This window comes from Ambystoma mexicanum, chromosome 10, assembly GCF_040938575.1.
Source record: "Ambystoma mexicanum isolate Mex_15411 chromosome 10, UKY_AmexF1_1, whole genome shotgun sequence".
Taxonomy (NCBI): domain Eukaryota; kingdom Metazoa; phylum Chordata; class Amphibia; order Caudata; family Ambystomatidae; genus Ambystoma; species Ambystoma mexicanum.
The window spans coordinates 1,471,615,373-1,471,638,669 of NC_090932.1; the positions used below are offsets into that span (position 1 = coordinate 1,471,615,373).

The 23,297-nt window shown below is 44.4% G+C and overlaps 1 protein-coding gene across 1 annotated transcript in view; it reads right to left on the bottom strand.

The window, feature by feature from the left end:
- IFT81 (intraflagellar transport 81) overlaps positions 1 to 23,297 on the bottom strand; it is a 1,594,755-nt gene that overhangs the window by 338,608 nt on the left and 1,232,850 nt on the right. The window contains exon 13 of the mRNA XM_069619559.1: positions 8,447 to 8,575. Within this exon, the coding sequence (XP_069475660.1) occupies positions 8,447 to 8,575 (129 nt within the window). The remainder of the gene's footprint in view (positions 1 to 8,446; positions 8,576 to 23,297) is intronic.

Below are 23,297 nucleotides of genomic sequence, written 5' to 3' on the forward strand. Positions count from 1 at the left end.
CTGACGCGCACACATGTGTACCTCACCTGACATTGTCACAGTCTCAATCCTGCCACGTTCCCATTGATGTGAGGCGCTCACTGAGACTCACTAATGGCAGGCACAAACATGATATGCTCACTCACGTGCCAATGCCAGAATCTGGATGAGTTATGGCATATATACAGTATTCATCAGTGATTTAGGAAACTGACAGAGGTCCAAAAAATCCCATCATGTGGATTTCCCTTTTAAGGACCCTGAAACCAAAGCCACAGATTGTCATGCAAGCCTTTCTCTGGGCTGTCTTTCGCAGGCCATGAACGTGCAGATATGGTTTGCTCAAACCTTTCCCTTCTATCGCAGACTGTCCTGCAGATGCTTTTTATGGTCCTTCTACTTGTGGACTTTTGACTCACCCGCACTACTCAGCCGGAAGCTGCACAGTGCAGTAGCAAATAAAACTGGACCACTTACACAAACAATACAACAACCAAACGTCTTCAAAAGCTTTGTGTCTCTCCCCATACATCTTCGGACAATGCACTCTAGTCCAGTCCAAGTCTGCTCGTGCACAGAAAACGTATATAGTTTGACAACTATATTTTAACCAACTGCTCTAAAGCTAGACAGATGCCATTTACACCTGCCAAAAATCAAAAGGATGTGTTTGGTAATGACCCTTCGAGCATGCCAGTCTTTTGCTAATTCTGACAATACAGGTCATTCCAGGCAGCCCTGCGAGCAACTACGGCCTAACCATACTGTAAAATGGAAGAAGCATTGGAAATGACAACAATTCTGGCTTTTTTGAAGGTATGGGAAAGGCACTTGCCAGGCACTGCCATAGTGGTATTAGATGGCAGAAGTTGCAAAATGGTGCAAGTACCTGGGCATCTAGTAGCAGTGCCTGGCAAATGCCTAATACTTACAAAAAAGCCAATACTTTTGGTGTATCCAATGCTTGTTTTTAACAGGATTTAGGAATGACGGAAACGCATAGTGCTTATAAACTGAGTGGATGAAGGCAGACCTGGTGAAGACATTTTTAATACACTAGTAGTGCGTTTACAGCTCCAATTAAGTCATTAACTCTTGGAAGACTGCTTAAAAAACACTGGCAGGCACTTCGAGTGCAAAGTTTGATGGTAAGGCTTGATTAAAGTGAGCTCAAAGAGTTCCCATGAGGCAGCGATTTGGGTGGGGAGGGGCTGGAACTGGATGGGAATGGCCGTAGGGATTAGCATGCCTTGGGCAGTAAATCGGTGGGCAAATAGCCAAACTACACCTACAAACTTTGTGTCTCTCCTCATATGCTATTTCTCCCTATCTATACTTGGGATGACAATGGAAATGGGTGTGTGCAACACGGGAGGAGACGTGAAGTGACCCAGCCAGCAAACAGACACATCTTCTCTCTTTTAGTTGTGTCATTTCGATGGCAGGGCACAATGTAACCTTAGACAGCAACTGGATTTATGAAGACTAGCAACATGGTTAAATGGGTATCTGGATATATGGGCGAATGAGTGCAAGGCTGGAAAACCCAAGGCTCTTTAAAAAAAAATCAGTTACATTTTAGGAAGGTGCACAGAAACCTTTCAGTTGTATAAAGCAGACCCAAATATAAAGGGAGGTTGGCATTCGTGACATTTTACCCCAGCTAGCTGTTTATGCCCAGTCACAGTCTCGCCTATCTCCCTCGTCACTAAAGCTATATTAACCACACTGGAAGCGTTCTGCGCAGCATTTTTGAGGCATGCTCATACAGTAAATATGTATGCTTTTGTTTAAATCTTAAATTTGCACAGTCCATAGTTATTTCGACAATCTGGCTGTTTTTCCATTTGTCGCCTTATTTCCCGAGTCCGACTGCCAAAAAAAGTGCCAAATTAAAATGTATTTCGAATTAGTCCACATATACTTGACCTGTAAATATTATTTTGAGATTGCCTGGCAGTTTCCGAATAGTTCCAGAACTGCGGAAGTCAGCCACCATGGCTGCTCTGTGGCTGATTCTGCCCCACTATGCCTCAGCACCTGTGAGCAGAAATCAGAGGTCACCGGTTTAAAGGACTGCTTTATCAGTTTTTATAAAATAGGCACCAAAAAGCCATTTGAACATGCACTGTGTTTTTTTCCCTGATTACAAATGGAGAGAAAATACATGTTTTGTGCTTACAGTGAAAATCACGCTCTAATCCATCTAAAAACAATCCACTAGAATGTTTGCCTTTTTAAATTGGATGTAATATCGCAGAATACACATTTGCTCAACACACGTCTGACCTTACTTTTGAGATGTTAGTATGATTTGTATGTCTGAGGGGATATGAAAACTTTACAGCAGTGTCCTTTTGTGAGCAACGACAAGGGATTCAGGCGTGGACTTCAGTTCGTTGCCAGGCAACCTTGGCAGGGACAACAATGTAGTCTCATCGAACCTTTGTTCAACCTCATATTTTGGAACCGTGTTTTTTTTCTGGCTGAGCTGCCACACACAAGTGTAGGTTCAGCTCAGCAAGACATTAACAAAATTGAAAGGTTTAATATGCTGATGCTGAATAAAAAATGAATGTAAACTCTAGGCCAAGATCGGCCCACACAATAGGCTGTAAAAATCAACCCTAGAAAGTCTAAATTTATTTGGGAAATGGCCGAAATCCCAATGGACAATCCAACGCTATATGTGCCCTGCATGCCTGTCTGCCCGCCCGCCCATGTCGGCTCCAGATAGTCTGGGGCTTGGGCTCACTTCGCATTTGCGAAACGGTGCAGTTTTCAGCACCTGCATGCTGGACCAAACGCTCCTGCAGACCTACAGTGCCTGGCCTGGGATGATTACACCCTTACCAATAGGACGGGATCACCCTGGGGCCCAGGCAGCAAGGGAGAAGGAGTGAGCAGGTTTTAAGACCCTGCTGATTCTGCTATCCGACATGCTCGAGCCTTCTATCCCTTGCCCCATCACGGCTCCCAACATCCTGAGCGGCAGCTTATGGACAGCAGGCAGCTCCAGACATGCCTGTTGCCAATTGAATGTAGACAGATCTACTATTTAGACACTGGGAGAGAGCCATGAATCCACATTGGTGGTGAAGAAGCACTCAACATACAGAACACAATGGTATAGTGTTGCAGTCCTGCTGAGAAATGACAATTCTGAGCATGTGAGCAGTAGGCTGGATCAGTGCTGCCCCATAAAAGGTGTAGAAGCCTCTGTGAGAAGTGGCAGTACTGCCCCAACGGTGAGAAGTGTAGTATTTTCACATTAACTATGCTTAAGAACTTTGGGTTATTGAATATTGCTGCTACATTCTGAGTAATTCCATCCCTTTAAATATATGAGCTCTTGTATAACCACGACAGTGTTGAGTTATTCTGATGATGACAGACTTGCTCAATAGTTCTGGTTCTGTATCATTAAATGTACTTCAGATCTTTACAGTATCGGAAGGATAGCTCAGGGGCAACGTGCTCGCTTTGGAAGCAAGACAACACAGGTTCCATCCCTTGGTGCGTGCAAAACATGTTCACTCCCTCGGTCCGCACAACACAGGTTCACTCCCTCGGTCCGCACAACACAGGTTCACTCCACCGGTCCGCACAACACAGGTTTGCTCCCTCAGTCCGTGCTAAGAAACCCCTGTGTAGTAAACGCATTATAAATAACCAATTAAAATAAAAAGAAATACATCTGTTGAGAAGTGCTGGGGCCTTGTCAATAAGAGTGTAGCAGCTCAACTGAGAGGTGCTGATGTTGTCGCATCAAAAGTATAGCAGCCCCACTAAGATGAACTAGCATTTCCTCAACAAAAGCATAGTATTATCGCTGAGAAGATTCAACAATTATAGTAGCCCTGTTACAGCAGTACTATCCAACCAAGAGTATAGCCAGCTAACTGAGGAGTACCAGCATAGCCCCATTTCAAATATGGCAGCTCTACTAGAAAGTGCTGGCTCATACGCCTCTGCTCCCCGCCCATAGCATTCACCCTCACCACGTGCACACTCAGAGACATGCAAACAGTCTCATTTGCCCTCCCCTGCCCTCTACCTCGCTTTGCATCTGTGCCTCCATTTCTAAAAATACTTCTGGGTTGGGTGTACCTCTACATCTGTTCACCCCTCTCGCCAAGAGGGGTGCACAGATGTACAAATACACCCAACCCAAAACGATTTTTAGAAATTGATGGACAGACTTGTTTTGCATCTGTGCCTCCATTTCTAAAAATCGTTTTGGGTTGGATGTACATCTACATCTGTGCACCCCAGTGCACCGATGTAGAAGTATACCCAACCCAAAACGATTTTAGAAATTGAGGGACAGATGCAAAGCAAGAGCCTCTTGCTTTGCATCCGTCCCACAATTTCTAAACATCGTTTTTCCCCGGCTTTTACCCGGGCCGCCAGAGAGAGACACTGTATGGATGGAACAAAGGGCCATCCATACTGCGTCTCTTCTCTCTGGCCCGGGGGTGGCTCAGCCCCGACTTCATTCTGCCGGGGGGAGGGGGGGCTGGGCCTCACAGCCCCCCCGTACTCGGTGTCCCTGGGAGGAAGGCCTCTGTCGGGACACCCTTGCTGCTCGCACAGAACACAAGCACATTTCTTTTTTTGTTGCATTTCTTTTTACATTGCCTACTTGATGGCGGACGCTCCGAGTATGAGTGGAGCGCTGCCAGCCAAGCGGGAGCCTGGGGATGGGGGGGAGGGGGCAGGGGGCAGGGGGCAGGACGGGAGCCGTACCAGGTTTGAGCTAGGCCCCGCCACTGGTATCAAGGGTAAAACAAAAACATGATTAATGTTTTTGTGTGGCTAGACTGGCTACCTAACAACACTTATGTTTGCTTTACCAATGATGCTAAGTAAAACATGCCTTGCCATATTAAGAAAGTATATGTAGATTGGTACTACTACTGTTAAGCTGCAAATTCTTTATTAATGTGTAATGGCCGTTTTTGTACTTTGCAACAAGGGTAACGCGAACATAATTGCGTGGTATACTAGCCCATCAGTCTAGATATACTTTTTGTTCTGTGGCACAGCATCTTTCGCTTGCTGGGAGGCCTTCTATGGTAATACTGGCATGTATTGGAGCAGCATGCAAGGACATGTATGAGCACAGCCAGCTTGAACATTTTTTATATACTGGCATATGTTGTGGGTAAAGGCATCATGAAAAATAAGTTGTAAAATGGTCCTGTGCACTGTTGTTGACATGCATCTATTGGTTTTTTCATGTGCTACCATCCAATGGTACCATTTATCAAATGTATTCGTTTCCACACTGACTTTAGGTTAGAAGATTGAATGCAGTTCACAAATGGAATGCAGCTGTAGGGACCAAGAACCATTCATTAAAATAAATATGACCATCATACCTCCAGTGGCATTACAACTAAAGACAACTTAAAGTGAAAAAATATGGAAGGACAAGAGGTACACACACTCTAAGAAAATTACTGCACTTAAAGCATCAAAAGTAATCAACAGCTATTGTTATTTAAACTATGAATTATATCAACCTCCAGGATAAAGATATATGAAGTCATAACTTTTCCAGCATGCTGATAGAAGACGCCATTTTGCGCTTCGTCGAATGAGAAGCCGCAAGCACGCATAATTATAAGAAGTAAGGGAGCTGGGCTAAAGTTAATGCAATCAAAATGATTCTATTGCCGAAGGTCCTGTATATTATCCAGTCGTTGCCTTTGCTTTTCACCAGGAAGGTGTTGCGACGGTTGGATAGGGTATTTCAAGATTTTCTTTGGGGAGTAGGGAAAAGGGCCAAAATTCCACGTTATATTATGATTCGCAGTATTAAGGAAGGGGGCTTTGGTTATCCGATTCTGAAGAATTACTGTGATGGTTTTCTCTTAAAAAAAGTGTCTAGCTATTTTGTTGGTGATTTGCCCCAGGCGCCTTGGTGGGTGCAGATTGAGACGCAGCAACTACTACCTTTTGACATTACATGTTTGTATTCATTTGGAAAGTTGCCTGGGAGATTGAGGTCACTGAAAACAATTCTGGCGGCAAAGGCAGCACTGACATCGCTAATAGTGGGAAATGATCAGAGATTATTTGTATACAAAGGGGCCTCTCTTTGGCTCAACCCAGGTCTCCAGATTAATAATAGACCTTTGAATTGAAGAGGCTGGATTGGTAGAGGCATTTTGAAGGTTGGAGACGTTTGGGGGGAGACTGGAATAGTTTCATTTGAGAGGCTGGTGGAAAAGTTTGGGTTGCAAAATAGAGAGTTGAGGAGATATAATATATTGGTGGATTTGGTATCGGAAAGGGTTCGAATGTTGGAAGTGCCGATACTGCAGGAGCCTGAGGTTCTTAACCTATTAGTCTGTGGACTGCGTAACGTGTCTGACATTTTGAAATTTATGAAGTTAGATGTGCGGTGGACTGATTCGTGGGATAAATTGAGGTTGGCATGGACAGAGGAACTATGTAGAGAATTGACCCCAGTTGAATGGGAAAGGGTTTGGAAGATCCAGATTAGGGCTAAAGTAGATATGCAACTGCGATATATTCATCAGAGGATTTTGGGTAGAATCTATTGGACTCCGTCTTGTATGTGTACTCTAGGTATGACTGATAATGATAGTTGTTGGGGTTGTGGGAAGGGGAAGGGTACGTTAATCCATATGTTATGGAGCTGTGAGAGAATCAAGAACTTTTGGTGTGATGTGGTTGATAGGATTGATCGGGTCTAGGACATTACTTATCCAAGGAACTCATCCGCAATTATTTTGCAATTATTGACCGCTGGTTATAAAATTGATTGGGTAACATCAAGTTGGATCGCCAAGGTTTTGTTGGTGGCTACAAAACAGATATTGAAAGTCTGGAAGACGAGGAAGAAACCTTCGGTAGAGGACTGGATTTTTGATGTGCAAGTTCTTTCTGCCTACGAAAAGACTATGTTCTGTAAATTGCACAAGGAAACATGTTGTGATGAACAATGGGGGAAATTTAATGATCTTTATGGGTGAAGGTGGTTTGATTTGATGGGGTCTATAGGTGTTGTATCTTGTCTCAAGAATGATATTGTGAGGGTGGGTGTTGGTGTTTTGTTCTGTGTGGTTGTGAATGTGGGGTTGTTCTTTGTAAATAGGGTTTAACGGATAAGTGATAGTTTCTTTGATCAAAGCTTTAATGACGTGTATTTGACAGTGTATTACTGATTCATCTGCTGTTTATACATATTTAATATTTTCATTATTGTTGAAAATGGAAATAAAGTTAATAAAAAAATAAAATAAAATAAGAAGTAAGGGAGCGTGTGATCTAATTGAGAAATTGTGTGGTGAAGGTGAAAGGCTCCTTAATTTACAGAAGAAATAAGGTAAAACAATATGGGTATGCATCAGTATATTTTCATTAAGAACTCCAAAAAGAGATTCTATAACATGCATACGTTTAAACCTTTTCATCTCACATTTTTGTTGTAATTTGATACAACTTATCATACAAGTAGACAAAGAATGTATTCAGCGAGACTAAATAGTGAAAACTAAGAATAACTATATTCTACAATGAACAACAGGAAGCATTTCTTAAAATAGGATATGAACTAAACACAAATGCATGTATTACATTTTAGCTGAGAAGCAATGGAGTAGCACAACTAAAGGAGTACTCTACAATCAATATGAATACAAAATTAAAAACCTTAGATATTTAATCAGGTAGAAGAAAATGTATTTATTTCGATTCTTCTGAAATACTGTTTACACTACATTTTAATTTACATGAAATGTAGACTGGAAAATGTCCCAGTAAAACTCTAATAATGAGTCTAAACAAACATAAGTCATTTTTGATTCCCGAAAATGTACATTTATCGGTTAAAAGTGAGAAAGTAACAATTACCAGGTTGAAAACTGCAGGAATAAAACTTCATTCAAATCTATCAAGGAAGGTATACAAGATAATCTTTTAACAAAGCTGCAACTGTAATAGTTAAGGGGTATTATATAGAGAATGCCTAAGTGGATATAATGTGTTCCCTCAGCTGAATGTATGAACATTAGAGGAATATTTAGTGGACATTAAAGGCAGAAGTTTTCCATTTTGTGAGGAATACACTTTGTATATAAAGAAGACCTGTGTACGAACATGTTTTAAAAATCAGAAATATGAACAATATGATTTCAATAGGTTGCTTATATCCATGTATAATACTTTGTCTACTGTATTTTTTTCCAGCCTTTCGGAGTTTATGAATGCTTGAAACACATGTCAGCTGTTGACTGTTGGTTATTATAACAACAAAAAAGAGCATTTTACATTAAATACAAGATTTATAAATTTGTCATGCCAGTATACTGTGGTATGATTATTAAGTAACCTTGTTTGTGAAAACTGTTCTTGACAATAAGCAGTGCACCACCACATCTTAGGTGCAAACAGAAAGACAGAAATAAAAAGGGAGTGGAATACTTAAATTTACCATGTCTGACATGTCGTCCAATGTGCGGCCTTTGACTTCGTCCATCTCGCTCTTCAAGGCAGATACTCTTTCAAGCTCTTCCTGTGTGTCACTGTACCCGGATATACCTCTCTTCTGCTCAATTGTTTGCTAGGAAAGCAGAAAACAAATCCAAAAATCAAGGCTGAGCATAATGACATTCAACATGTCACTTACGATGGCACTTCTATAATGCAACTGATTACCTTGTGAAAAAATCAAGACCAAATTACCTATGTAGCAATAACAGGGGGCGGATATCAACACGTGTTTCCAAATCCCATGTTCATAATCCGCAATTCAGTCAGCAAAACCAAAAAATTACAAAATGCTTTTATGCTTGTGCGATGTGTCTCTGCAAATTTTTCACTGGATCACATACCTAGTGTGTCTCAAGGGGCGGGGCCTTTAAATGGGTAAGGCATATGTGAACACTTTCCTAATTCACAGAGCAAATGCACTCACACCTACACCCCTCTATCTCAGTTTTCTCCTATGCCTGTTCTGAAAAGGCACAGGTGAAGAGGAGCTGCAAGTGATCAGACTGCACTATTAGAATGGGTGTTTGACAGCAAAAGTAAGACCAAGGGTTGGGGCAATGCTATAGTATGGGCATATGGACCAAGTATTTGGATTCACAGAGCAAAGGCACATACATGCACACTCAGCCTAGCCAAGCTTTCCTCCTTCGTCTATTTTGACTAGGCACTGACGAAGCATAGAGGAACGTGCAAAGAACAGTTATCATTTTTGATCTTCATCTGCCTTCTGAAAACCTGCAGGACACCCTTCTTCACACTAAGTGGAGGACCCGGTGACTCATGCACAATACTTTTATAAGAAGAGCTGGATCGAACAGTATGTGTTCCATTTATCAGGTCCTCCATTAACTCACATGCCCCATTTGTGAATACAGTACCTGTGTCTCGTTAGGCACCGGTTGCAAATCCTCGATAGAGCCTGCGTATCACAGGATTGCACCAGCTCTTTTTATGAATTCGGCCCTTAACCCATACTTTACACTAGTAGACTGAGAAACTAAGCACTCATAACATGCAAATTGACAGCGGTCCGTTTTGTCGGTCAAGTGAAAACGGTAACTGCTGGCCAATTACCGGTTTACTTTCCACTGATCATTAATACAAATGGTGGATCTCAGATACCATTTAAAACTGAAAATTGAGCGCTCTGTATGGATGGTAAAATAAGAGTTTCTCACAGAGGTGCTGTGACGAATTCACCTCTGCCCTGCAGGAGTACAAAGATAAGCAGAGGCTAAAGTGCCCACTCAGCCCTCACTTCTACAAACCAAGAGCAAACACAAACAAAGGTAAAACAGGCAAAGTTAAGATATATACCCCATTCACCTTTCTAGTAACGTGAGCCGAGGGAAGAGTATACTTTCAAGAGGGGTGTTAAGAAAGTTCAGCAGGAACCCAAACAGCGAAGAATAACAGTCCAAAATAAAGAAATATCCAATCAGGGTTCTATAAAAATATATCATTTAAACAAACACACCAGGTACAATAATAACTAACTAGAAAACACTGTAAAAACCCATCCCACTAGAATGAACACAAAGTATGCAGCGATAGAAAAGGTGCAGCACTCTGGGTAATGAGACAGGGGCAGGAAAGCAAATTAAAAGACCACAATGTTCAAAAGGATATTTCTTGGGGTTGGTTGAAGAAGGGATTAAAAATGACCTATCCAGTATCTAGGACCCAAACATGGGCCGGGGGGCAAACATTAGTTAATAATATCTCTTGGCGGTTCGACAGCGCCATATCAGGCTATCTGCGTCAATCGCGGGTTTGTCTTGAGTACAAGGATGAGGCAGTCACGATGGTCCAGCAGCAAGCTGGCATCAAGTCAGGTCGGGGTCCAACAGAAGATAGCTGCGGTCTCAAAGCATCTAACTTGAGCTGTGCAGATCCGGCGGTCACCAGGTCTGGTTCGGTGGTCGAGGGTCGATTGCGGTTGAGCTGGTACAAGGATTCACAGGTGAGTCGATTTGATGTTCCGGAGACACCAAGATCGGGTCAATCGACTTACAGGAGCCGCAAATAATAAGCATGTGGTCCTTCAAACGGTGACTTGAGAAAAGCAAGGCAGCAGTGCTTTGTTGTTTCGAGCAGAGGCAACAACGCGCTTCAGCTGGTGGCGAACAGAGGCGAACAGCAAACATCGGTTCGGAGAACGGTGAACCCCAAATGCAGCTTCAAAGGCTCCTGGAGGTTTGCTCGGCGCCGAACACAGTGTGTTCATGGCTTGCACCAGGTCTGCATCGATAAAACACAGGGATTTTGGCTGTTCAGGCTTTCAGGAGCTATGAGTCCCCCTCCAGGGTCTTAGGAGCCATGGTTATTAGATATTTTATTTCTATCACACTCATACACACGTGTTTCCAGCGCGACAAGGGAGGACAAAAAACTATCTTACTAGGCCCAGTGACATTGAGAACACGCAAGTACAGGGAAGAGGGAAGGGGGAAAGTGCAAGGGATAGGGGAGAGGTGGAAAGTGCAGAGCAAGGGATAAACCAACAACAAATGGTAGTGCAGCCAGCAAGGTGGCAAGTGCGAGGTTTAAGGCGCAGACAAGGGGTGTCTGATAAGTCAAAGTAATGAGACTGTAGGGTTACAGATACCGACCCAAGTGCAAGGGTTGAAAGGAGGCAGTGCAGGTGTTGTCTGTGTGGGCAGGGACTGGGGCCCAAAAATCAGAGGGAAGCCAGGAGCACGGAGCCAGAGCAGACAGTTCAGCAGGGGAGAGGAGGAGCAAAGGCAGAAGCAAAGGGGGAGGTCTTGAGGTGCTTCCGGAACCGGAGATGGTTCTCCTCAAATTTCAGAGAGGCAGGCAGGCTGTTCCAGAGGGAGGCCCCAGTCGAGGAAAGAGATCTACCCACAACTCGTTGCTTGGAGAAGCGACTGACCCTGAGGGTGTTGTAGGTGGAAGAGCAAAGAGCTTGAGTGGGAAGGTATTTACGGAGGGAGAGTTGAAGGTATTTTGGACCCAGGCCCCAGAAGACCTTGTGGACACTGCACAACATCTTAAATCGAACCCTTGCGCCTACTGGGAGCCAATGAAGAGATTTCAAGGCTGGAGAGATATGATTCCAGGGCTCAAGGCCAAGGATGAGTTGCAGAGTGCGGAGAATAAAAGCAGGCAGATCTAGAAAGAGGCTGTTGCAGTAGTCAATCCTAGAGAGAACCAGAGCTCTAGAGACAGTAAGCTTCTGGGGGAAGGAGAGGAAAGGAAGAATACCTCTGAGGAGGTGTAGTTGGTAGTTTGACTTCTTAGAGACATCAGAAATGTGAGCAGAGAAGGAGAATGTGGAGTTGAAAATGACCCAGAGGTTCTTAGCCTCAAAGGTGGGAGCAGGAAGAGGGCCAAGGGAGGCCGGCCACAGAGTTGGTTAGTCCTTTTCTATAGCTCCCAAACACACACACTGTCTGGCACACACCTTCAGAGATCCTACAACACAGCAAGGTCCTAGCAACAGGGTGGCTGGCAAAGATGCATGTCTTGGTCTAGCAGCCAATGTCTCTGGGGATGTTTAGGGGACAGAAGCCACCTCTGCCTGGGAACACCTGCCTTCACCTTACAACTGGAGAACTTAAGAAAGGGCTGCTCTCTCAGCATGGTCCAGTGAAATCATCTTCCAGAGTTGGATTCCAGAGATGATTCAAAGAAGTGATATGAGTCCCCTTCTTTTAAAGGTAAAGGTCCACAGGCGATTAGATTAAAGCTAACTTGCTTTAGGGGTCCAATCTCTGCTCTGGAATGAGTGAAATTCTGACATCAGACCCAAAGTGCTTTGTGCTACAGGAAGTGGAGGAGACAGTAAGGAGAGAGGCATAGAGAAAAAAGATGGTAGAATGCTCCGCCACCTGTACAGTTGTCTCCTTGGCTACACTAACTCCAATCCCTTCCATTCTCAATAGAATCAAAGGCCTTTAGAAATGAAGCACCCTGGTGTGAGGCCATTTGATTCCTGATCCCAGGCCAGCTTCCCATGGAGTGGCTTCCCCTGGGGAAATTGTGTTACCTGCCATTCCAAATGAACAAAGAAAGGCAATCCCACAATGCTACAGTCCTACCAATCGGCAGGGGGAATCTTGTCTGGAAGGAATACAGGCTGACATGTGTGATATTGATTTCATGTAGTAGGCAAAGCTACGAGAGATGCTGGCCACGATACGCTAAGGTATGACTTATTTTTACAGTTTGACGTGCCACCAGGACAGAATCTTCAGGGGTTATGCAGTTTTTGAAACAGGGGGTGCATATCTTAAATGTAGCCCCTGTGCTGCAGAGACTTGGCTGACACTCCTGCTGTCAAGAAGGCATCTGTGGCCTGAGCCTCCTCTTTGCCATTGTAGGGAGGGTACTGCCACTAGGTTACTGAGACAATAGTGTACACTATGTTTTTGGGATGGAGCTTTCTAAAAGGAAAATCAAAAATTACTGGCATCTGACCTGGGAAGAGGCACGAGGCAGGGCTGCCCGTTCTCCTCCATTTTGTTTGCCCTGACGATAGAGCCGGTAGCTGAAGCTATTAGACAAAAAAATAAACAGAGGGGGATCAGAATGGCCGGAATCACCCAGTCCATGTCTTTATACGCAGATGATACACTACTATACATTCGTGAACCGGACAAAAACCTCGGCCCCATAGTGGAAGCAGGGGTGGACTGGCCGATATGGAAATCTGGAGGTTTCCCGGTAGGCCTCTGCACCATGGGCCTCTTTTCAGTGGTATTGCCAAATGTTCCCATAGGAAAAGGGTTGGGCTTGCTGAAAATGTTTAATATCGGGCCACTTTGAAAATGATTTCCAGGGCCTCTTTTGGCTGCCAGTCCATCCCTGACTGGAAGCCATGCACGAATTCGCAGGATACTTGGGATATAAGATAAATACTTCTAAATCCGAAATTTTCCCATTAACACCCGTTACCAATTGCCCAACCAATACTCATTGCCTCCTGTTGGTCACCGGCGAGTATAAGATACCTGGGGATCCTGGTGTCCAAGGATAGGATGTCGCTATAGATCGATAATTATGAGCAACTCCTACACACGGTCATGGCCAAGCTCCAACTATGGGCCAAACTCCTCATCGCATTGATCAGCCGGGTTGCGGTTCTTAAAATGTTAACTCTCCCTAAGCTCTTATATGTATTTTGTAACGTCCCGATCTGGCCGGGCAGGCCGTTCTTCGACAATCTGCGTTTGATGGTGACAACGTTTGTGTGGGGTGGGTGTGCCACTAGGATGAAGTGGGAGAAACTTGTTGAGCCATACGAGACGGGTGGCATAGCGGCACTGGATTTCGAGTTATTCTACTTAGCAGCCCAGGCACAGTACGCCAAGTACTGGCAGGACCCAGCAGACATTGCACCACAAATCCCCATAGAGCGTCACTCAGTACGTCCAATAGACCTACGCTCAATAGTATTTACAACACGACACAAAGATGCATGCAGGTTTGACCCAGTAAGTACCACGATTAACGCATGGGCCATGATCTGCAGGTGGCTAAAAATACCCTACGACTCGGAGGCCCCACTATGGAACTACCCTGGGATTAAGCCTACATATGATGAAGGTATACAAAAGACATAGGTCCCCAAGTATGAGATCAAGATGAGAAATATGTTCCCAAATGCGAAATTTGTCACACCAGAAGACTTCATAACCACAGTGGGGGGAGGTCAGCTCGCAATTTTGCAATACCATTGTATGTAATCCGCATTCAAAGAAAAATGGCCATCGTTTCCGGACGAACCCACCACACACAAATGTTTTCAATCCTTATATTCACAAACGGGGACTGGGATATCTAAGCTATACAACATAATCCAAACACACACGCAATCATCCAATACGATTAAAGCCTCCCGGGAAACAGATATGGGTGTGGTCATCGATGAGGAAAAATGGAAAAGATATTGTTTGATGTCGAAAAAAGTGTTGTTGAATGCAGGTCTTCGCTTAATACTGTTTAAAGTTTATCAGTGCGCCGTAGTACAGAATATGCAAGGCTTAAGTTACAGTGTTTACACAATATGACATCAGAGGTATATATACAAGGCAGTAGAGGTTAGATATGTACATACATATAGGAGGAAGGTGTCAAAAACAGTTAGATACATAAATATATACAAGCAATATGCATCAGGAATCTTATATACAATTGTGTGGACCTACATATCCATGGAGTTCAGCAGATTTTTATAGTTAGATCTGAATTTGATATAGGGTTGCTCTTCTCTTATAGGATTTGGCAGGAAGTTCCAGAGTTGGCCTGCTTTAACTGGGAAGCGGCCTCCTCCTACCTTAGACAACTTAAATCTAGGTATGATGAGGCTATTGGAATTACTTGTTCTCATCGGTCTGGTGGAGGTTCTTCTCTGGAATCTATCCATGAGGTAGCTGGGGGCTGCATTATTCAGTGCTTGGGTAAGGGATGCAACTTTTAGATTAATTTTATTTTGGGTGGATAGCCAATTGTTTTGGCGTCTTATCCTGGATATGTGGGATCTTTTAGATATGCCAAGAGCCGCTCCCAGGGCATTGTTTTGGTGGGTTTGGATCCTATGGATAGTGGCTTTATTCGCACCTATGTATAGGGCGTTACAATAATCGAGCCTGGATAGAATGAGGGCTCTAGCCAGGATGATGCAATTGCCATCCGAGAGAAAGGGTTTACCTGTTCTGATGAGCTTACAGGTGTAGGCTGTAGCTGATGCCATAGCGTTCACCTGTTTGGACCAAGAGAGGGTGGAGTCAAGGTAGAACCCAAGTGTCTTTACCTCCTTGGCCACCTTGATAAGGTTCCATCAATTATAAAGGAAGAGTAGTCCTGTCCTAATTTCTTAAGGTTGGAGTTAGTACCCAGGATGATAAGCTCAGTTTTATCATCATTCAAGCATAGACAGTGCGTTGCCATCCATGCCCGGATGATGAGATACACCCTATTTACCAAGGCTAAATCCTTGTTGTAATACCCAGAAAGTGGGAGGACAATCTGAGTATCATCCGCATAGTTAGTGTAGGGGATACCAAGAAGGTCCAGATCATCAAAAAGGGGCTAAGTAAATATGTTGTATAGGGTAGGGGAAACACATGAGCCCTGTGGTACACCGCAGGTAATAGGGATCGGGCCTGCCGCTGCTGACGGGAGAACACCCTCATGGTCCTTTCGCTCAGGAAAGACTCAATCCATGTTATCGCCTTTTTGGAAAAAAGGGCGGCAGAATCTAGGTAACTGCATAGGACCTTGTGGTGTACCAGATCGAATGCAGCCGAGAGGTCGAGCAGTAGGAGAAGGGCTGTTTTCCCTTTATCTCGTAGCTATATCAATTTGTGGCTTAAGGTCAATAAGGGCAGTCTCCGTTCTGTGTTGGGGTCGGAAACTTGACTATCGCGCTCCTAAGAATTTGTGAAGTTCTAGGAATTTTTTTGTTTGATTGTAAGCGACCTTGTCAAGGATTTTTAACAAAAATGGAACGGTTGTGATCGGACGGTAATTAGTGGGTATGAGTGGATCTAGTGTTTGCCTTTTTAGCAAAGGCAACACCCAAGATTGTTTGAGGTTAGTAGGGACAATGCCAGATGCAAATGAGGCATTGATGAGTTTGGAGACAAAACAGGGCGAGTTCTCTTGCAGCATCTTTTATGAGCTGGGCCGGGCAGAGGTCCCCCTGGCAGTTGGATGGCTTAAGTGAAAGGATAACTTTCTCTACCTCGAGAATGGGTGTTTTAATGAAGTTGAATCGGGGTATGTTGTCGTGTTCCTTGTTGGAGGTATTTTTGTGGGAATGGGGTGAATGATTGAGTAGGGCTTTTTTTGTTGCTATTTAGTTTTGGAGGGTTTTGACTTTGTTGAAAAGATCCTGTTGTATGTCTGAGCACCATGTTTTGTCTTTGGTACATGAGTCAGGAATGGGGATAGGAGATTCTAGTTCCTTAAGGATGGTAAACAATTCCCTCATGCTAGAGTTGTCATTGGAGATACGCTTGTTGTATGAATTCCATTTGGCCTGGTAGATCTCTTTTTTTTTAATAAAGAGATGAAATTTCCAATGATTTAGTTCTATCATCTTCTGATGGGAGTAACCTCCATGAGGTTTCGCAACTTCTCTTTAATTGTCGGAGATCTTCTATTTGGGGGGTATACAATTTATTTATGTGGGCTTTAGGTTTGCTTGGTCTAAGTTTTATTGGCGAAATGTTGACAAGTGTAGTAAACATGATGTTGTTGTACTCCTTGACAAGTGTTTCTGGGTCTAGATGGTCTGCCAACTGGTTGAGGGTGGGAAGGATGGCAGGGATCACTTTATTCGCTGTGATGCATTTTTTATTCTTGGTTAGGCATGGCGGGGCAGTCATGGAGACTAGCGGGAGTGGACTGGAGGTAGCTAGTTCAAAGGATAGGAGGGAGTGGTCTGTCCATGGTTGTGGAGTAATCGTTGTGATGTTGGCGGTACAGTTGTAGTCTGCCACCCAATCCAAAATTCTCCCTTTGAGATGTGTAGGTTTTTTGTGTTATACCCAGCTCAGTGAGGGTGTTGGCAATAGAGGTGGCATGTTTGTCTAGAGGGTCGTTAAAGCCCAAGTTAAAGTCCCCTAGGAGAAGTAGTTGAGAGGTGACTTTGAGATTATTGGAGAGTATGGAGTTAATATCCTCTTCGAATGAACCGATAGGTCCTGGTGGTCTGTCGATGAGGTAGACAGTCAGGATCTGGGAATTAAGTAACGGAAGTTTGGCTGGAAGGACTTCACATGAGTTAGTGTCTAATGTAGGTATAATTCTCATAGCTAGGCTGGATTTAGCAATGATGGCGATGCCGCCTCCTCGCTTCTTGTCTCTATCCTGTCTCAGTATAGTGTAACCATCAGGGATAGATAATGAGAGAAGGGGTCCTGCAGCTTCATGTAACCACCACTCTGTAATGGCCAGAAAGTCTAGGTTGTTCAATAGTACCAAGTCAGCTACTTCTGTGACACAAGCAGTCAAGGATCTGACATTCAAGAGCGCTCCTTTGAGAGGGAGAGCTGTTACTGTGGCAGGAGTATGAGCAGATTTTATTTTAGTAGGAGGGGGTTGGGGCCTCGTGGTATTGAGGTTGGCGGTATTGTCCCTCTGGCCCTTAGTTCTTTTGTTGGCCGAAGGCAGGGATCTAGTAAGGGGTTCGTAGAGTCTAGTTAATTTTGATCGAAGTCTAGAGTTTCTGGAGGTTAAGCTGCACGGATTGCTTTGAAGCAAGCTTGGTAGGCTTCATGCAGGGTGATCCATACTGTGTGGACTGTCTGGTAATCTGTTAGCCAAGTATTCATAAGCTATTGGGTGCCTAGCACCAGTGGTCGAAGTGGGAGTGAGCGGTGCTCCTCTACTTCTTTTCATTAAGTTTTACCGTTCCTATACTTTTATTTTAAAAAGAAACCGTTCCGGAACGGTTTCGTTTTAAAATAAAAGTGCAGGAAGAAGTTGAAACGTGCACTTTCAGTGCACTGCACAGGACGTTTCCTTAAAGAGCAGGCACATGTGTTTCGGGGGTTTTATTGTGCATGGAAGGGGGCGCAGCAATGTGGTCTGTGGGGAGCGATGCAGGCTAGTAGGGAACATAGTTCCACTACTTCTTTTCGTACACTTCGACCACTGCCTAGCACCAAGTGATAGGTAGGTGATTAGCAGTAGTAATGCGCATGATGTAATATAACTTTGATTTTATCTTACTGGCTATATTTCACAGAAGTCAGTAACTGGATCCCAAAGTCCAAGGACCAATCCGGAACTGAAGGATCAAAGTTAAAGTTCAATGCTCTGTTGTCTTTTCAAGATAAGGCCAGGGCTCGTGTAGCATCATGTGCTGTACAGATCTGCAAATGGGGTTGATGCTTTGCTCCAGACTCCCAGGCTGGCAGATGGTCTTTTCCTGTCGCACTGGGTGTACCCAAAGTTGGAGACCTCCTATGTTCGTCGGTCTCCTTAGTTTGTGTCGATATCTTAGATTGTAGCCGTGCACTGTTTTACGTGCGCGGCTCTCGTGTCTGCAGTCTGCATCCTCTGTCTCCAGCTGATCTCGCTGATCTTGAAAAGACAACAGAGCATTAAACTTTAACTTTGATCCTTCCGTTCCGGATTGGCCCATGGACTTTGGGATCCAGTTACCGACTTCTGTGAAATATAGCCGGGTCAACCAACAGGACACCCTGAAGAAGGTGGTTGTAAAAAACTCTTACATAACCCACCGAAACGTGAACACACTAAAGGAAACATTGAAGAGAAATCTGGTTTAGACGCCAGTTTCCACATAGTGTGAGACTTTGACCTTGACACATAGGCAATACAAAGATATCTTGTAAGTCCAAGACCCAGACTCCATATATCATATAAACTAGTAGGATAGTTCAGATACCTCTGGTAACAACATAAAGAACCTGTGACTTTGGGAAGCTATGCACTTAGTCACACAATAAGTTACAGTTGATATGATTTAGGAGATTTTTTATTTGCACTTTATGTATATGTTATTGTAAATAATTGGTGTTGCAATATATATGCAACTTGAGATCTGAACATTAGAAGATGAATGTGATGTTTTGTTTACATTCCACGTATATGTTACTGTGAATAATTGTTGTTGTACTATATGTTTTTCTGTTTGATTTTGACCTCATATAAAACACACATAATTGTATGTTGGGCCTAAATTGTGTATTTTTTCGTCATATGACTTAGACAAGATGAGCATAAGAAGTGTTAAAAGTTCACTTATAGTTCCCTTGTCCTCAATTGCCTGACATCAGAAGCAAGGACAAGGAAGGAACAAGACTGTGCATTCCTGAAGTAGTGGAGTGGCACAACTAAGTGATTTATTTATGAATTGTACAAACACAGATAGGGGACATTCTTTTGGTTTGATATCAGGCCTCTAAGGCTTCCATATCCAGCTGGATGGTCTCTGCCATAAGTGATGTCATCAATGACATTTGTGATGTCATGGGTGTTAGTCCTTGCAGTGCACAGTGGTAGCGTGAGTTATGGTTGCGTAGAGTACCATAACTTGTGAATTTCTGGGGTTTTTAGGTTTTACCTGTAACCATAACGTCCCTGTAGCAGCGTTTTTCAATTGAATTTCATAGGTTTTGTAGTGGTGCAACTCCGCCATAATGTCCCATTAACAAGGTTTGTTTTGTTAGTATATATATATATGATACATTACTCACCGTAATCGCATTTCTGATGCTTGTATCTGCTTAGATTCACATGCTGTGCATAGGCCGACATCTAGTCGAAGCTGCAGAGTATTACAGTTTATCGAAACTCAAAAATGGGCGTCGACACAGGGCGTGCCAGTAATACTATACCTAGTGTGACGTCCACTGTACCCATGATCCCTCACGCATGTAGGACCCTCAGATTGTATTTTTTCTGACATGAGGTAGCATGAGGAGAAGTGCGAGTACAGATAATCCAAGCAGATAGAAAGAAAGGTAAGACTACAAGCATCCATGCGCCTTCTCTCAGAGGGGAGGAAGGGTGGGTCGCATGTGAATCTAAGCAGATACAAGCATCAGAAATACGATTACGGTGAGTAATGTATCCCTTCTGAGGCTTGTGGAATCTGCTTAGATCACATGCTGTGCATAGATTAGCGAGCAGTACCTGAAGAAGGAGGTGGGATGTGAGAAGGGTCATGAGCAAATAAATGTTTTAGAACCGCTTGTCCCACTTGGGTATCTGTCTTGGAATGGGTGTCAATGCAGTAGTGCTGAGTAAAAGTGTGAATAGAGCTCCAAGTAGCTGCTTTGCAAATGGTGTCAAGGGGTACATTTGCAATGAAAGCCAGAGTGGCCCCAATGCCTCTTGTAGAGTGGGCTCTTGGCGTGAAAGGCAGAGTTTTTTCAGAAATGGAGTAACACAGCTGGATACAGTTAATAATCCACTTAGAGATGTCACCTTTAGAGACGCGATCCCCCTCTCTGCTGTAGCTACGGAGATAAACAGTTGGTCTGTTTTCCTTAGTGGTCTGGTCTTGTTTACATAGTAGAGGACCGCCCTACGCACATCTAGGGTGTGTAGTTTTACCTCAGCCAAGCTCTGTGGGTCTTGGAAGAAAGCCGGAAGCTCGATGGACTGGTTCACGTGGAATTTAGAAATGAACTTAGGTGAGAACCTAGGGTGTGTGTGTAAAACCAGTTTATCTTCATGAACTGTAAAGAAAGGATCTTGCACTGACAGAGCCTGAATTTCACTGACCCTTCTTATAGATGTAATAGCTACTAAGAAGGCTTTTTTATAAGTCAGGTGTTTGAGACTGCTTTTATGCATGGGCTCGAAAGGGGGGCCCATGAGCTCAGATAGCACCACATTAAGGTCCCATCCTGGTGGTGGGTTTGAAATAGGAGGGTGAAGTCTCTTTACTCCTTCCATGAAGGCTTTAACTACTGGTACTTTCCACCACGACACCTTGTTATGGGAGGTGGTGTATGCTGACAGAGCTGCCAGGTGTTCCTTTAGTGAGTTAAAAACCAGTCCTGCATCCAGCAGGTGGACCATGTATGTGACAATAGTTGAAGGAGTGCAATCAACAGGGTTGATTTGCTTATTTTGGCACCAGATAATGAATCTTTTCCATTTGTCAAAGTAGCAGTGCCTCGTGTTTGGCTTCCTAGATTCTTTTAGGATGTCCATACATCTCTGTGGTAAATTGAGATGTCCAAACTCTATGACCTCAGGAGCCATGCTGCCAGGTTCAATGAGTTGGGTTGAGGATGCACCTTGTGCCCTTGGTGCTGGGACAGTAGGTTGTACCAGCCTGGGAGTCTAATGGGTTCGCACACTGCTAGTCTGCGTAGGTGTGGGAACCACGGTTGTTTGGCCCACATGGGAGCAACTAGGACGAGCGTCATCGATTCTCTGTTCATCTTGTTGACCACCTTCCTGATGAGGGGAGATGGTGGAAAAGCGTACGCAAACATCCCTGACCAGTTCATCCATGGGGCGTTTCCCTGGGAGTCTGGTTGGGGGAACCTGGATGCAAATCCTGGGCATTGTCTGTTTTCGCTTGTGGCGAATAGGTCTATAGTGGGGGAACCCCACTGAGAGAAGATATCTTCTACGATTTCTCTGTGTAGACACCATTCGTGTTCCTCTGGAAGGGAGTCTCTGCTCAAAGCATCCGCCAGAGAATTGAGATCCCCTGGAACATGTTGAGATGACAGGAAAATGTTCCGTCTGAGTGCCCATATCCAAATTTTCTGGGCAAGCTTGGACAGATTTGGCGAACGAGTCCCCCCGCTTGCTTGTTCAGGTAAAACATGGCTGTAGTGCTGTCCGTCCGGATCTGCACTGACAGATTCTGCAGGTAGGGCTCGAACGCTTGAAGCGCTCTGAATACCGCCAGAAGCTCTAGTAGGTTGATATGATTCCTGGCCACTGAGTGAGACCAGAGACCCTGAGCTGTGTGGTGGAGATAGTGAGCTCCCCACCCTGTCAGGCATGCATCGATTGTGACTACCGCCTGTAAATCGGGATCGTAAAAGGGTTTCCCCTTGGACAGATTTTCTCTTGTCCACCAGTGAAGGCTTTGTATAAGTGTTGGCGAAATGACCACTAGATCGTCCCACTGACCACTTGCCTGAGACCACTGTTTCGCCAACCATTCCTGCATGGGACGCATGCTCAGGCGCGCGTGGGGGACCAGGTAAATACATGACGCCATCATGCCCAGCAAACGCATTGCTTTGCGTACCATTATCTGGCGACCGGCATGATAATGCGGTATTTGCAGTAGTATATTCCGAATTCTTTCCTCAGATGGAAAGGTCAACCCCTCTGGAGTGTCTAGGATCGCTCCTAGGAACTGTTTGGCGGTGCTTGGCACCAGACTTGACTTCTTCTCGTTTATTGAGAAACCCAATTCGAAGAGGAGGTCGATCGTCCTTTGAATGTTTGTTCTGTAAATTACTGGGGTCTTCCCCGTGATGAGCCAGTCATCCAGGTAAGGGTACACCGGGATTGACTCCCTGCGTAGGTGTGCTGCCGCCACCGCCAGTACCTTGGTGAATACCCTTGGAGCTGAAGCTATCCCGAAGGGCAGTACCTTGAACTGGTCATGCCGACTGTCCACCTTGAAGCGCAAGTACTTTCTGTGCGCTGGGAACATGGAAATATGAAAATAGGCATCTTTCATGTCCAATGTTGCCATGTAAGCCCCCCTTTTTTTAGGAGGGGAATTACCTCTTGGAGAGTAGTAATGCGAAATTTTTGGAGCTTGACATACTTGTTTGCAGGCCGTAAGTCCAATACTGGGCGCATTGTCAAATCTTTTTTTGGCACAAGGAAGTAAGTTGAATAAATACCCTTGTTTACCTGGTGTCCCGGGACGAGTTCTATCGCGTCCTTTGCTAGCAGATTGACAATCTCCTCGAGGAGGATCTTCTGGTGGTCCAAAGAATGTATTTTTTGTCGTGGAGGATGGTTTTGGGGATGCTCTAACAGTTCTATGCAGTACCCTGCGGACACTGTGGGCAGCACCCATCTGTCTAATGTGATCCCTTCCCAAGCTTGGGTGAAGTTGGAAATGTGTCCCCCTACTGGGGTTGCGTGAGAAGGTACCCTGAACGGAGCGTCACTGTTTTCGTGGAGGCGTGCCGCCGCCTCTACTGGGGCGGCCTCTACCTTTACCACATCCTCTTTTATTACCCCTGCCATAACCCTGGGTAGACTGCTGGTTGTTATTGTTCCATGGTGTACTCTGCCCCTGGGAATAGTTAGATCCTCTCTGGGAATTTTGTCCGCGTGGGCGACGAAAATTGCCA